The sequence below is a fragment of the Rousettus aegyptiacus genome, unplaced genomic scaffold (genome assembly GCF_014176215.1).
Source record: "Rousettus aegyptiacus isolate mRouAeg1 unplaced genomic scaffold, mRouAeg1.p scaffold_m13_p_1, whole genome shotgun sequence".
NCBI lineage: Eukaryota > Metazoa > Chordata > Mammalia > Chiroptera > Pteropodidae > Rousettus > Rousettus aegyptiacus.
In genome coordinates, this window is record NW_023416284.1 from 90,536,124 (window position 1) to 90,549,231 (window position 13,108).

The window sequence follows — 13,108 nt, forward strand, 5'->3', positions numbered from 1 at the left end:
ACCTGCCATTGTGAGGGGATCAGCGGCATACACAGGGTAAGAAACATTAGCATAATCACATAATCAGTACATTCAGAGCAGGATTCAACCCAGAGAACCTGATTCTACAGCCATGTCCAAGCCACTAAAATGCCCACAAAGAGAGCCTGAGGAGCCACATAAGAACAATTTAGCAATTAGAGGTTCCAGGCCATGAAAAAAAAGGAAGCTAAAATGTATGCCGTATAGTCTCCATACACACCTGACCTTGAAAACAGTCTCACCAGTCCTTCCTCAGTTGAAGGACAAGGCAGGATCATTAGCACCACAGGAGAAATGAGAGAATCAGGAGGCCTGTATGTAGGAGTGATGTGATCCAGGGAGAAAGCAAGAGAGGAGCAGAAGGAAACAACCCACGACACCCTAACTCACCAGTCACGCCGACAGTGGACACGGGGCCCACACGCCGACCCCCGTGCAGGCCGTACAGGTGCATCTTGTACTTGCGGCCCGGCTCCAGGCCCCGCACGGTCACCTCGCTCTCCTCACCGCCAACACGCACCACCTGGGGCCGTCCGTCCCTGTCCTTGTACTGGACCGTGAAGGAGTCGAAGTGGCCCTGGGGGACGGTCCAGGAGAGGCTCAGCGAGTCTGGGGAAGATCCTGTCACTTCCAGGTCCCCCAGGAGGGGCTCCTCGGGGGGCTCCGGTGCCTCCGTGCTGGGCTCCTTGGGGCTGGGGGTCTCCTCCACCTCTGTGGGGGCGGGGGTCTCTTCATCTGTAGCTGAGAAACACAAACACAGAGAGAGTGAGGCAGGGTCTGTGGACATGTCCTCATTGTAGGTGAAGGATGGAGAAGCCATGGTCATGACTGGGGGCCTTTAGGTCATTCCAGAGAAGTTCCTATTTGGAGCTGGGTGGTCCAGTTCAACTGTCTTTTCACAAACATGCCCAGAGCCTTGGGGACGGCTGTGGAGGACGCTAGGCAGCCACCAGCACAGCTCATGGAGGCCCTTCTCTGTCCAGGGAGACCCACTGATCATCAGGGAACCCTAGCGGAGAAGCACTAAGGCCACCGTGGCTCAGCCTCCAGCAGAAGGGACCCCTGCACCCGGCTCACCCAGCAGAGAGAGTGTGATCCTCCTGCAGGCTCCCACCCTGGGGTGTCCACCGTCCACTCACCTGTCACCCCGATGGCAGACACGGGGCCCTGGCGTTGGCCGTCATGGAAGCCGTACAGGTTCATCTTGTACTTGTGGTCTGGCTCCAGGCCCGAGATGGTGACCCCGTCCTCGTGCCCTGGCACCCACACCTCCTTGGGCTGCCCGTCCCCGTTCTTGTACTGGACCAGGAAGTGGTCAAACTGGCCCTCGGAGACGGTCCAGGAGAGGCGCAGGGAGTCGGGGGTGGCGTCGGTCACTGCCAGCTCCCCCAGGCGGGGCTTGATGGGAGGCTCAGGGGTGGTGGTGGGCAGGGCTTGGGTAGTCACGGCTTCATAGTCTGGAGCTAGACAGAGACATGGGGGACAAGCAAGGTCGCCTCAGTCCGCAGTTCAGCATATAAAGGGGTGTATTGCAAAAAGAAGACAGGAAGGGGCAGAATCTTGCCCTCCACAGTGCCTCTAGCTCCTGTTTGTCCGGTGTCTTTAACGTCTCCTTCCCATCACCACACCATCCCCACCCCTTCCTCACCCACCACCTACCAGCACCCCCTTGACCTCTCCCTCTCTCTCCGGCACACCCCTCTCCTCTGAACACAGTTCCACGTAGCTGCGCTGCATAGCTGCCATGCCCTGGGCTCCCTCCACTGGGGTCTCGCGGCATGTCGCTCCCTTTGGCTCAATGTCTTTGCTCCCTACCAGCCCAGAACCCCTTCCCCAAACAGAAACCTGCTGTGTTCCCGCATCTGTTCCTGTCCATCGGACTCAGAGCTTCCCACTCTCCCCTAAGCTCCCCTTGATGTCCTCCTCCCCACACCTGCGGTCTCAACTTCCTGTTTTGGGTCACCCTCACCTCTCACCTGCATTCCTGCCTCCCTACTCGGTCCCTGCCTGCCTCCCCATCCGTTCTGCACAGGAGACCAGAATGGGCCTTTAAACGCACATCTGATGGCGTCAGTCTTACTTAAAACTGTGTACAGACCTCTGTATTCCCGAGAGCATTCCCTGGCTTCCTGAGCTGCCCCTACTTCTCCGCCCCATCTCAAGACTATCCCCTGACTCAAAGCATTTCCTCCAAAACCCTCTCATGTGTCATGATGCTCCTGGTTTCCAGGCTTGTGCACCAGCTGTGACTTTGTTGACCTGATGCGGTCCTTGTCCTATTGCTAGCTGTCACCGCACTAATGCCCGCCTGACCTCGGTTCCTAGCTGTCCAGTGGGTGCCTGTGGATAGGCTGGCCTGGCCCCAGGGCTCCTGTCATACCTGTATCCTCCTTCGCCTGATTTCCTGGTTCCCAGCCTGCCTCCACAGGACCGTGAGCCCCATTAGGATGAGAACTTGTCTCTCTGCTGTGTTTGACATTTACCCCTGCGAACTCCCACAGTGCTTGGCTCAGAGCACCCACATCTTACTTGACCCATTGCAGTCATAAGTACGATGCTGTCCGAACCGTGAGGTCTGAAGGTGCTGCAGGCAAGACGCTGCATCCTGAGCACCTGCCATCTGCCACCACAGCCTCCAGTCCCTCCTTAGAGGCTGAGCCTCTGAGAGGGACCAGAGGTGCCAGTATGACTCCCTCCGCCAGTTCTGAGAAAGCATCCAATTCCTTGTTTGTGAGGAGATTGCTACTCAAAGTGTGGACCTCAGACCAGCAGCCTCAGCATCCTGGAGGATCTTGTTATGAGTGTGGAATCTCTGGCCCCAGCCCAAACCTGCTGAACGAATGAGCCCTTTACCAAGATCCCCAGGCCAGTGATGTGCAAAAATGAGCAGGTGTGCAGGTGGGAATATTTATGTTTTCATGAAGATGGTAATAAAGGGAAAATCTCCTAGGGCCTGTCTTCCCCACCCTGCCCGCCCTGCCATCACTCACCAGTCACGCCCACGGTGGACACAGGGCCCACACGCCGACCCCCGTGCAGGCCGTACAGGTGCATCTTGTACTTGCGGCCCGGCTCCAGGCCCCGCACGGTCACCTCGCTCTCCTCACCGCCAACACGCACCACCTGGGGCCGTCCGTCCCTGTCCTTGTACTGGACCGTGAAGGAGTCGAAGTGGCCCTGGGGGACGGTCCAGGAGAGGCTCAGCGAGTCTGGGGAAGATCCTGTCACTGTCAGGTCCCCTAGGAGAGGCTCCTCGGGGGGCTCCGGTGCCTCCGTGCTGGGCTCCTTGGGGCTGGGGGTCTCTTCCACAACCTCCTGGGGCACTGAGAAAATAGAATACAGGTCGAGGCTTAGATGAAAACTTGCTTTTCTGGTGCTGTCTATAGGGACAACAAGGTCATCCTGTTAAAATACTATGTAAAGTATAAGATTTGAGGCTGGCATAGCCATTGGATTGGCCATTTAGTTACTCATTGTTGAGAGAACTGAGACAGGCTCCCCAACTCCTATCATGGACTTGCTAGCAGATACTATAAACCTCCAGAAGGCAATTTGGACACTTGTGTAGGAGCCAAAATAATGCTCATTTCCTTTGACCCAATAATCTCATTTCTGGGCAGCTATCCTAGAAAATCACTAAAAAGCAGGGAAAAAATTGTATCATAGGAGTTCGTTATGGGATTATTCACAACAGCAAAATGTTTCAGGGACCAAATGACCCATAGAAAATGATTAATTTTGTTATTGCGCTTCCACTATGAAATATCACATAGCCATTAAAGTGATGATTAAAGCAGGTTGTGTAGCCACAGGATAAGTGCTCACAATATAAATTGGGTGCAAAAAAAAGTAAGATCCAAGAATTAGATGAACACTCTGCAACTTTAAAACATGCACTACACTGAAAATGCAGAGAGAGGATGCTTTATGTTCATTGTTATGAATGAAAGTTGTTGGGTCAAAAGGTGGTCTAAATTTTTTCCTGTTTTGCAACTTTCCATCATGTTGCTATATTCTTCTAGAAAAATGCAGACTTAAAAAGAATTTCTGGACTATAAAAATTAATAATCTGGTGGAATGTATGGCGTGAGATATGGGTCCCCTCTACTTTGTGTATATTTGGGATTCGCCTTGATAGGGAACAAAAAAACCTAAGCTGTGAATGAGAATTAACAGCTTACCTTCAGGGCGAATTGTTCTAATGTCCATTTTCGAATGTGTTTCCTATCATTCCCTCCACGAACACCGTTGTGAACACACATACGGAAATGAGGCCTACTCCCCAGGAAGGAAGGAGGCTGAGGGAAATGGTTCCTCTGTGTGCCATTGTCTTCAGGAGAGCAGAGAACCTCTCCTAGATGCTCACTTGGTGTCACAAAGGTAACAACCAGCCCCGAAGCATCCATCCCAGAGGGACTAGGTTCTTCCACATCCTGCGGCTCTCTTGAAATATTGTCAGCAGGCACAAGAATCTGGCTGACGAATACTTAGAGAAATGAATCTGACTGAACTGTTGGAATTGAATTCACCTTGTGATTTTTTCTCCTATTTCTTAGGGACTAGAAACTGTCTTTTTCATAATTAGAAATAAAATAAGTTACAGTAGTGATTGGTGGGGTGGGAGGGGGCGTGGACGAGCAGTACAAAAGAGAAAACATTATCTTAAAAAATTTCCCTGATTATAAAAGAAATCTGTGTCATTTAAGAAAATCTGGAGAACACAGAATAAAACAAAAAAAGTGCTGGAACATTCTATTCTGTCCCACAAACATGCATCCCATGGGATATATTTCCTTCCAGTTTTCTTCCCATGCATGTTATGTTCAAGTGGTTGTGATTAACATTATTTTTTTTTTTAAATTGGGCTTTTTCAATGCGATATTATAAAGTAATTTTCTTAATGTTAAAACATTTCAATGATGGCATAATAGCTCATCTTATAGGTGTTATCTAATTATTTACCACCCTAATAGAGTTGAGGGTTAAATTCTTTTTTTCCTTTCCGTTTTTTTTTTTTTTGTTTTTTGTTTTTGTTATAATAAAGATAGCTGTAATTAAGATGGAAGAAAGGAATTCTGGTAAAGTCAGATTTAGCCTGTGCCTGACAATTTGAACTTCAGGAGAAGCCAGTGGCTGACCATCAGAAGGAGGCCATACCAATGTAGATGATGAGGCTGCAAGTCGGCAAGGTCAAAACACTATGCACGGGACACAGCCAGGGCCATGTAGAAGGGAGTGGAAGCAGAGCCAAGACCACAACCCTCAGGGACTAACAAAGTGCAGAACAGTCAAACAGTTTACCCAAGAGAAAAAGAGTACTTCTCCCTAGAGACACCCAGAGCACCTTCTCACTCACCGGTCACACCGACAGTAGACACAGGGCCCACACGACGACCCCCGTGCAGGCCATACAGATGCATCTTGTATTTGCGGCCCGGCTCCAGGCCCCGCACGGTCACCTCGCTCTCCTCACCCCCAACACGCACCACCTGGGGCCGTCCATCCCTGTCCTTGTACTGGACCGTGAAGGAGTCGAAGTGGCCCTGGGGGACGGTCCAGGAGAGGCTGAGCGAGTCTGGGGAAGATCCTGTCACTGTCAGGTCCCCCAGGAGGGGCTCCTCGGGGGGCTCCGGTGCCTCCGTGCTGGGTTCCTTGGGGCTGGGGGTCTCCTCCACCTCTATGGGGACGGGGGTCTCTTCATCTGTAGCTGAGAAACACAGACACAGAGAAGGTGAGGTACGGTCTGTGGACATGTCCTCAGAGTTTAGGTAAAGGATGGAGAAGCCATGGTCATGACTGGGGGCCTTTAGGTCATTCCAGAGAAGTTCCTATTTGGAGCTGGGTGGTCTAGTTCAACTGTCCTCTCACAAACATGCCCAGAGCCTTGGGATCAGCTGTGGGGGACCCTGGGCAGCCACCGGCACAGTTCATGGAGGCCCTTCTCTGTCCAGGGAGACCCACTGATCACCAGGGAACCCTAGCGGAGAGGCACTAAGACCACCGTGGTTCAGCCTCCAGCAGAAGGTCCCTGTTCGGTTGCTCATGGGTGCCATTACACCAGCGGGAAGGTGGCTCAATACCTAAGGTGGCCGACGGCTCACGACCAAAGTTACAGCAGAGACTTCCCGGGCGGCGATTTCAGCCAGAGAAGTCACAGCCCTGTAATCCCACTGACATCATGGGCCATAACCTTTAAAAAACACGTCTATACCCCAGACACGTGTGACTTCCCTGGCCCCTTTGTTGGACCAGCGAACTTCGCCCGCAGACCCTAATAAAGCCTGTTTCATACTTTGCTTTACCTTAATCTCACCCTCATTTGAGTCTCCTCTGTCCGATCAGTCCCCTGCACCCGGCTCACCCAGCAGAGAGAGTGTGGTCCTCCTGCAGGCTCCCACCCTGGGGCGTCCACCGTCCACTCACCTGTCACCCCGATGGCAGACACGGGGCCCTGGCGTTGGCCGTCATGGAAGCCGTACAGGTTCATCTTGTACTTGTGGTCTGGCTCCAGGCCCGAGATGGTGACCCCGTCCTCGTGGCCTGGCACCCGCACCACCTTGGGCTGCCCGTCCCCGTTCTTGTACTGGACCAGGAAGTGGTCAAACTGGCCCTCGGAGACGGTCCAGGAGAGGCGCAGGGAGTCGGGGGTGGCGTCGGTCACTGCCAGCTCCCCCAGGCGGGGCTTGATGGGAGGCTCAGGGGTGGTGGTGGGCAGGGCTTGGGTAGTCACGGCTTCATAGTCTGGAGCTGGACAGAGACATGGGAGACAAGCAAGGTCGCCTCAGTCCGCAGTTCAGCATATAAAGGGGTGTATTGCAAAAAGAAGACAGGAAGGGGCAGAATCTTGCCCTCCACAGTGCCTCTAGCTCCTGTTTGTCCGGTGTCTTTAACGTCTCCTTCCCATCACCACACCATCCCCACCCCTTCCTCACCCACCACCTACCAGCACCCCCTTGACCTCTCCCTCTCTCTCCGGCACACCCCTCTCCTCTGAACACAGTTCCACGTACTGCAGCTGCGCTGCATAGCTGCCATGGCCTGGGCTCCCTCCACTGGGGTCTCGCGGCATGTCGCTCCCTTTGGCTCAATGTCTTTGCTCCCTACCAGCCCAGAACCCCTTCCCCAAACAGAAACCTGCTGTGTTCCCGCATCTGTTCCTGTCCATCGGACTCAGAGCTTCCCACTCTCCCCTAAGCTCCCCTTGATGTCCTCCTCCCCACATCTGCGGTCTCAACTTCCTGTTTTGGGTCACCCTCACCTCTCACCTGCATTCCTGCCTCCCTACTCGGTCCCTGCCTGCCTCCCCATCCGTTCTGCACAGGAGACCAGAATGGGCCTTTAAACGCACATCTGATGGCGTCAGTCTTACTTAAAACTGTGTACAGACCTCTGTATTCCCGAGAGCATTCCCTGGCTTCCTGAGCTGCCCCTACTTCTCCGCCCCATCTCAAGACTATCCCCTGACTCAAAGCATTTCCTCCAAAACCCTCTCATGTGTCATGACGCTCCTGGTTTCCAGGCTTGTGCACCAGCCGTGACTTTGTTGACCTGATGCGGTCCTTGTCCTATTGCTAGCTGTCACCGCACTAATGCCCGCCTGACCTCGGTTCCTAGCTGTCCAGTGGGTGCCTGTGGATAGGCTGGCCTGGCCCCAGGGCTCCTGTCATACCTGTATCCTCCTTCGCCTGATTTCCTGGTTCCCAGCCTGCCTCCACAGGACCGTGAGCCCCATTAGGATGAGAACTTGTCTCTCTGCTGTGTTTGACATTTACCCCTGCGAACTCCCACAGTGCTTGGCTCAGAGCACCCACATCTTACTTGACCCATTGCAGTCATAAGTACGATGCTGTCCGAACCGTGAGGTCTGAAGGTGCTGCAGGCAAGACGCTGCATCCTGAGCACCTGCCATCTGCCACCACAGCCTCCAGTCCCTCCTTAGAGGCTGAGCCTCTGAGAGGGACCAAGGGTACCAGTATGACACCCTCCGCCAGTTCTGAGAAAGCATCCAATTCCTTGTTTGTGAGGAGATTGCTACTCAAAGTGTGGACCTCAGACCAGCAGCCTCAGCATCCTGGAGGATCTTGTTATGAGTGTGGAATCTCTGGCCCCAGCCCAAACCTGCTGAACGAATGAGCCCTTTACCAAGATCCCCAGGCCAGTGATGTGCAAAAATGAGCAGGTGTGCAGGTGGGAATATTTATGTTTTCATGAAGATGGTAATAAAGGGAAAATCTCCTAGGGCCTGTCTTCCCCACCCTGCCCGCCCTGCCATCACTCACCAGTCACGCCCACGGTGGACACAGGGCCCACACGCCGACCCCCGTGCAGGCCGTACAGGTGCATCTTGTACTTGCGGCCCGGTTCCAGACCCCGCACGGTCACCTCGCTCTCCTCACCGCCAACACGCACCACCTGGGGCCGTCCGTCCCTGTCCTTGTACTGGACCGTGAAGGAGTCGAAGTGGCCCTGGGGGACGGTCCAGGAGAGGCTCAGCGAGTCTGGGGAAGATCCTGTCACTGTCAGGTCCCCTAGGAGGGGCTCCTCGGGGGGCTCCGGTGCCTCCGTGCTGGGCTCCTTGGGGCTGGGGGTCTCCTCCTCCTCCGTGGGGACGGGGGTCTCTTCATCTGCAGCTGAGAAACACAGACACAGAGAGAGTGAGGCAGGGTCTGTGGACACGTCCTCAAATTGTAGGTGAAGGATGGAGAAGCCATGGTCATGACTGGGGGCCTTTAGGTCATTCCAGAGAAGTTCCTATTTGGAGCTGGGTGGTCCAGTTCAACTGTCTTTTCACAAACATGCCCAGAGCCTTGGGGACAGCTGTGGAAGACCCTAGGCAGCCACCAGCACAGCTCATGGAGGCCCTTCTCTGTCCAGGGAGACCCACTGATCATCAGGGAACCCTAGCAGAGAGGCACTAAGGCCACCGTGGCTCAGCCTCCAGCAGAAGGGACCCCTGCACCCGGCTCACCCAGCAGAGAGAGTGTGGTCCTCCTGCAGGCTCCCACCCTGGGGCGTCCACCGTCCACTCACCTGTCACCCCGATGGCAGACACGGGGCCCTGGCGTTGGCCGTCATGGAAGCCGTACAGGTTCATCTTGTACTTGTGGTCTGGCTCCAGGCCCGAGATGGTGACCCCGTCCTCGTGGCCTGGCACCCGCACCACCTTGGGCTGCCCGTCCCCGTTCTTGTACTGGACCAGGAAGTGGTCAAACTGGCCCTCGGAGACGGTCCAGGAGAGGCGCAGGGAGTCAGGGGTGGCATCCATCACATTCAACTCTCCCAAGTGTGGCTTCAAAGAAGGTCTGTCAGGGGATTCCTCTGCAGTGGCTGGAAAGTGATGCGAACTAATGCATTCCTGTTGCCAGAAGGGGTTGTCGAGACCACAGGTTTCCTAGGTTCTGGCCAGAACGGTGGGGGGCAGCTCCAGGCCTAACTTAAGGTCCATTTCTAGTTATGATCATCGAAGTCTTTCTGTGGTCTCCTCATGGCCCATCTAACATGCTAGCTACCTGCCTCCAAGCCTTTGCACTAACTGTTCCTTCTCTCTGTGTTCTTTCCCTCACGTTCACATGGCTCATGTTCATGCTTTAAGTCTTTGTTCAAATGCCACCTACTCCTTGGGGCCTTCCCTGATCACCTATTCATATTCCAGTTCTCCTGATTGTAACTTAATCTCCTTATTTAGACCAAATTATAGCACCGAATTGTAAAATGATAATTATGAAACAATCAAGAAACTGTAGCACTATCTGTATACTCGTGGACATTAAGGAATGACTGTTCATTTTAAAGGTATACCAATTATAGTATGGTTATTTTTAAATAGTCTTTTTAAAGAGAGGAGTATACTTAAACATGTAATGATGAAGTATAGTGTCTGGAATTAGTTTTAAAACATTGCGATGGTCTATCTACTACTTGTGGTCCATCCACAAGTAATACTATTTGGCTATAAAAAGGAATGAAGTACTGCTACATGCTACAAAATGGATGAACCTAAAAAATGTGCTTTGTGAATGAAGCCAGACACAAAAGAACATATATTGCTTGATTCCACTTATGTGGTATGTCCAGAAACAGCAGACCTACAGAGACTAAAGTAGATTAGGGTGGCCTGGGGCTGGGTGTTGGAAAAGGTCTAGACATGAGGTTTCTTCTTGGGGTGATGGAAAAGTTCTAAATCAAGATAATAGTGAAGGATGCACAACTCTGTAAATATACTAAAAATTGATGAGCTGTATATTGAAACAGGTGAATTTTATGGTATGTTAATTACACTTCAATAAAGTTGTTAGAACAATAATTCTATGGGAAAGGGCAGTCAGTCAGTAGGGTGTGGGTGAGCCAGATCTGGCAAGAGTTAATATTTGATTGAAATAGGGTGATGGATACACAGGAGTTCATTATACTATTCTTTCTCTTCGTAAGTTAGTATGAACTTCATATAATATTTGTTGAGTGTATTAATATTTCAAGGCATATGTGCCTACCCACAATAAAATATCCTTCCCAGGAAAAGGAGAGAGCCACAAGTCAGGATGTTACTGCCTTTAAGGCCTCAAAACAAGGGCCTCTCTCAGATGGAACAGGCACTTCCTTATGACCGGCTCTTCCTGCCGCCGTACCACACCTGACCTCAGATGGTAAGTGGACAAAAGAGGTCAGAAATTGAGGTCTTAGGGATTCAGAGGAGGAGACTCTGGAGAAACTACTAATGAGATCTTACCAACCTTGGGGCGCATGAACCCTCACTTACCAGTCAACCCCACAGTGGACATGGGTCCCACACGCCGACCCCCGTGCAGGCCGTACAGGTGCATCTTGTACTTGCGGCCCGGCTCCAGGCCCCACACGGTCACCTCGCTCTCCTCACCCCCAACACGCACCACCTGGGGCCGTCCGTCCCTGTCCTTGTACTGGACCGTGAAGGAGTCGAAGTGGCCCTGGGGGACGGTCCAGGAGAGGCTCAGTGAGTCTGGGGAAGATCCTGTCACTTCCAGGTCCCCCAGGAGGGGCTCCTCGGGGGGCTCCGGTGCCTCCGTGCTGGGTTCCTTGGGGCTGGGGGTCTCCTCCACCTCTGTGGGGGCGGGGGTCTCTTCATCTGTAGCTAAGAAACACAAACACAGAGAAGGTCTGTGGACATGTCCTCAGAGTTTAGGTGAAGGATGGAGAAGCCATGGTCATGACTGGGGGCCTTTAGGTCACTCCAGAGAAGTTCCTATTTGGAGCTGGGTGGTCCAGTTCAACTGTCTTTTCACAAACATGCCCAGAGCCTTGGGGACAGCTGTGGAAGACCCTAGGCAGCCACCAGCACAGCTCATGGAGGCCCTTCTCTGTCCAGGGAGACCCACTGATCATCAGGGAACCCTAGCAGAGAGGCACTAAGGCCACCGTGGCTCAGCCTCCAGCAGAAGGGACCCCTGCACCCGGCTCACCCAGCAGAGAGAGTGTGGTCCTCCTGCAGGCTCCCACCCTGGGGCGTCCACCGTCCACTCACCTGTCACCCCGATGGCAGACACGGGGCCCTGGCGTTGGCCGTCATGGAAGCCGTACAGGTTCATCTTGTACTTGTGGTCTGGCTCCAGGCCCGAGATGGTGACCCCGTCCTCGTGGCCTGGCACCCGCACCACCTTGGGCTGCCCGTCCCCGTTCTTGTACTGGACCAGGAAGTGGTCAAACTGGCCCTCGGAGACAGTCCAGGAGAGGCGCAGGGAATCGGGGGTGGCGTCGGTCACTGCCAGCTCCCCCAGGCGGGGCTTGATGGGAGGCTCAGGGGTGGTGGTGGGCAGGGCTTGGGTAGTCACGGCTTCATAGTCTGGAGCTAGACAGAGACATGGGGGACAAGCAAGGTCGCCTCAGTCCGCAGTTCAGCATATAAAGGGGTGTATTGCAAAAAGAAGACAGGAAGGGGCAGAACCTTGCCCTCCACAGTGCCTCTAGCTCCTGTTTGTCCGGTGTCTTTAACGTCTCCTTCCCATCACCACACCATCCCCACCCCTTCCTCACCCACCACCTACCAGCACCCCCTTGACCTCTCCCTCTCTCTCCGGCACACCCCTCTCCTCTGAACACAGTTCCACGTAGCTGCAGCTGCGCTGCATAGCTGCCATGCCCTGGGCTCCCTCCACTGGGGTCTCGCGGCATGTCGCTCCCTTTGGCTCAATGTCTTTGCTCCCTACCAGCCCAGAACCCCTTCCCCAAACAGAAACCTGCTGTGTTCCCGCATCTGTTCCTGTCCATCGGACTCAGAGCTTCCCACTCTCCCCTAAGCTCCCCTTGATGTCCTCCTCCCCACACCTGCGGTCTCAACTTCCTGTTTTGGGTCACCCTCACCTCTCACCTGCATTCCTGCCTCCCTACTCGGTCCCTGCCTGCCTCCCCATCCATTCTGCACAGGAGACCAGAATGGGCCTTTAAACGCACATCTGATGGCGTCAGTCTTACTTAAAACTGTGTACAGACCTCTGTATTCCCGAGAGCATTCCCTGGCTTCCTGAGCTGCCCCTACTTCTCCGCCCCATCTCAAGACTATCCCCTGACTCAAAGCATTTCCTCCAAAACCCTCTCATGTGTCATGACGCTCCTGGTTTCCAGGCTTGTGCACCAGCCGTGACTTTGTTGACCTGATGCGGTCCTTGTCCTATTGCTAGCTGTCACCGCACTAATGCCCGCCTGACCTCGGTTCCTAGCTGTCCAGTGGGTGCCTGTGGATAGGCTGGCCTGGCCCCAGGGCTCCTGTCATACCTGTATCCTCCTTCGCCTGATTTCCTGGTTCCCAGCCTGCCTCCACAGGACCGTGAGCCCCATTAGGATGAGAACTTGTCTCTCTGCTGTGTTTGACATTTACCCCTGCGAACTCCCACAGTGCTTGGCTCAGAGCACCCACATCTTACTTGACCCATTGCAGTCATAAGTACGATGCTGTCCGAACCGTGAGGTCTGAAGGTGCTGCAGGCAAGACGCTGCATCCTGAGCACCTGCCATCTGCCACCACAGCCTCCAGACCCTCCTTAGAGGCTGAGCCTCTGAGAGGGACCAGAGGTGCCAGTATGACTCCCTCCACCAGTTCTGAGAAAGCATCCAATTC

General features: G+C 53.8%; 1 protein-coding gene across 6 annotated transcripts in view; it reads right to left on the reverse strand.

Moving 5' to 3' along the window:
• The window catches only part of TNXB (tenascin XB), a 60,329-nt gene that overhangs the window by 7,859 nt on the left and 39,362 nt on the right, over positions 1-13,108 (reverse strand). For 2 of the 6 annotated variants that reach the window (XM_036238332.1, XM_036238350.1), the window contains 9 exons: positions 11,519-11,842; positions 10,778-11,128; positions 9,052-9,348; positions 8,301-8,651; positions 6,445-6,768; positions 5,378-5,728; positions 3,012-3,344; positions 1,161-1,484; positions 412-762 (listed from right to left, as the gene is read on the reverse strand). In XM_036238332.1, coding sequence (XP_036094225.1) covers positions 412-762; positions 1,161-1,484; positions 3,012-3,344; positions 5,378-5,728; positions 6,445-6,768; positions 8,301-8,651; positions 9,052-9,348; positions 10,778-11,128; positions 11,519-11,842 — 3,006 coding nt within the window. The remainder of the gene's footprint in view (positions 1-411; positions 763-1,160; positions 1,485-3,011; positions 3,345-5,377; positions 5,729-6,444; positions 6,769-8,300; positions 8,652-9,051; positions 9,349-10,777; positions 11,129-11,518; positions 11,843-13,108) is intronic. The other 4 variants (XM_036238339.1, XM_036238337.1, XM_036238340.1 and 1 more) reach the window with 4 other exon arrangements.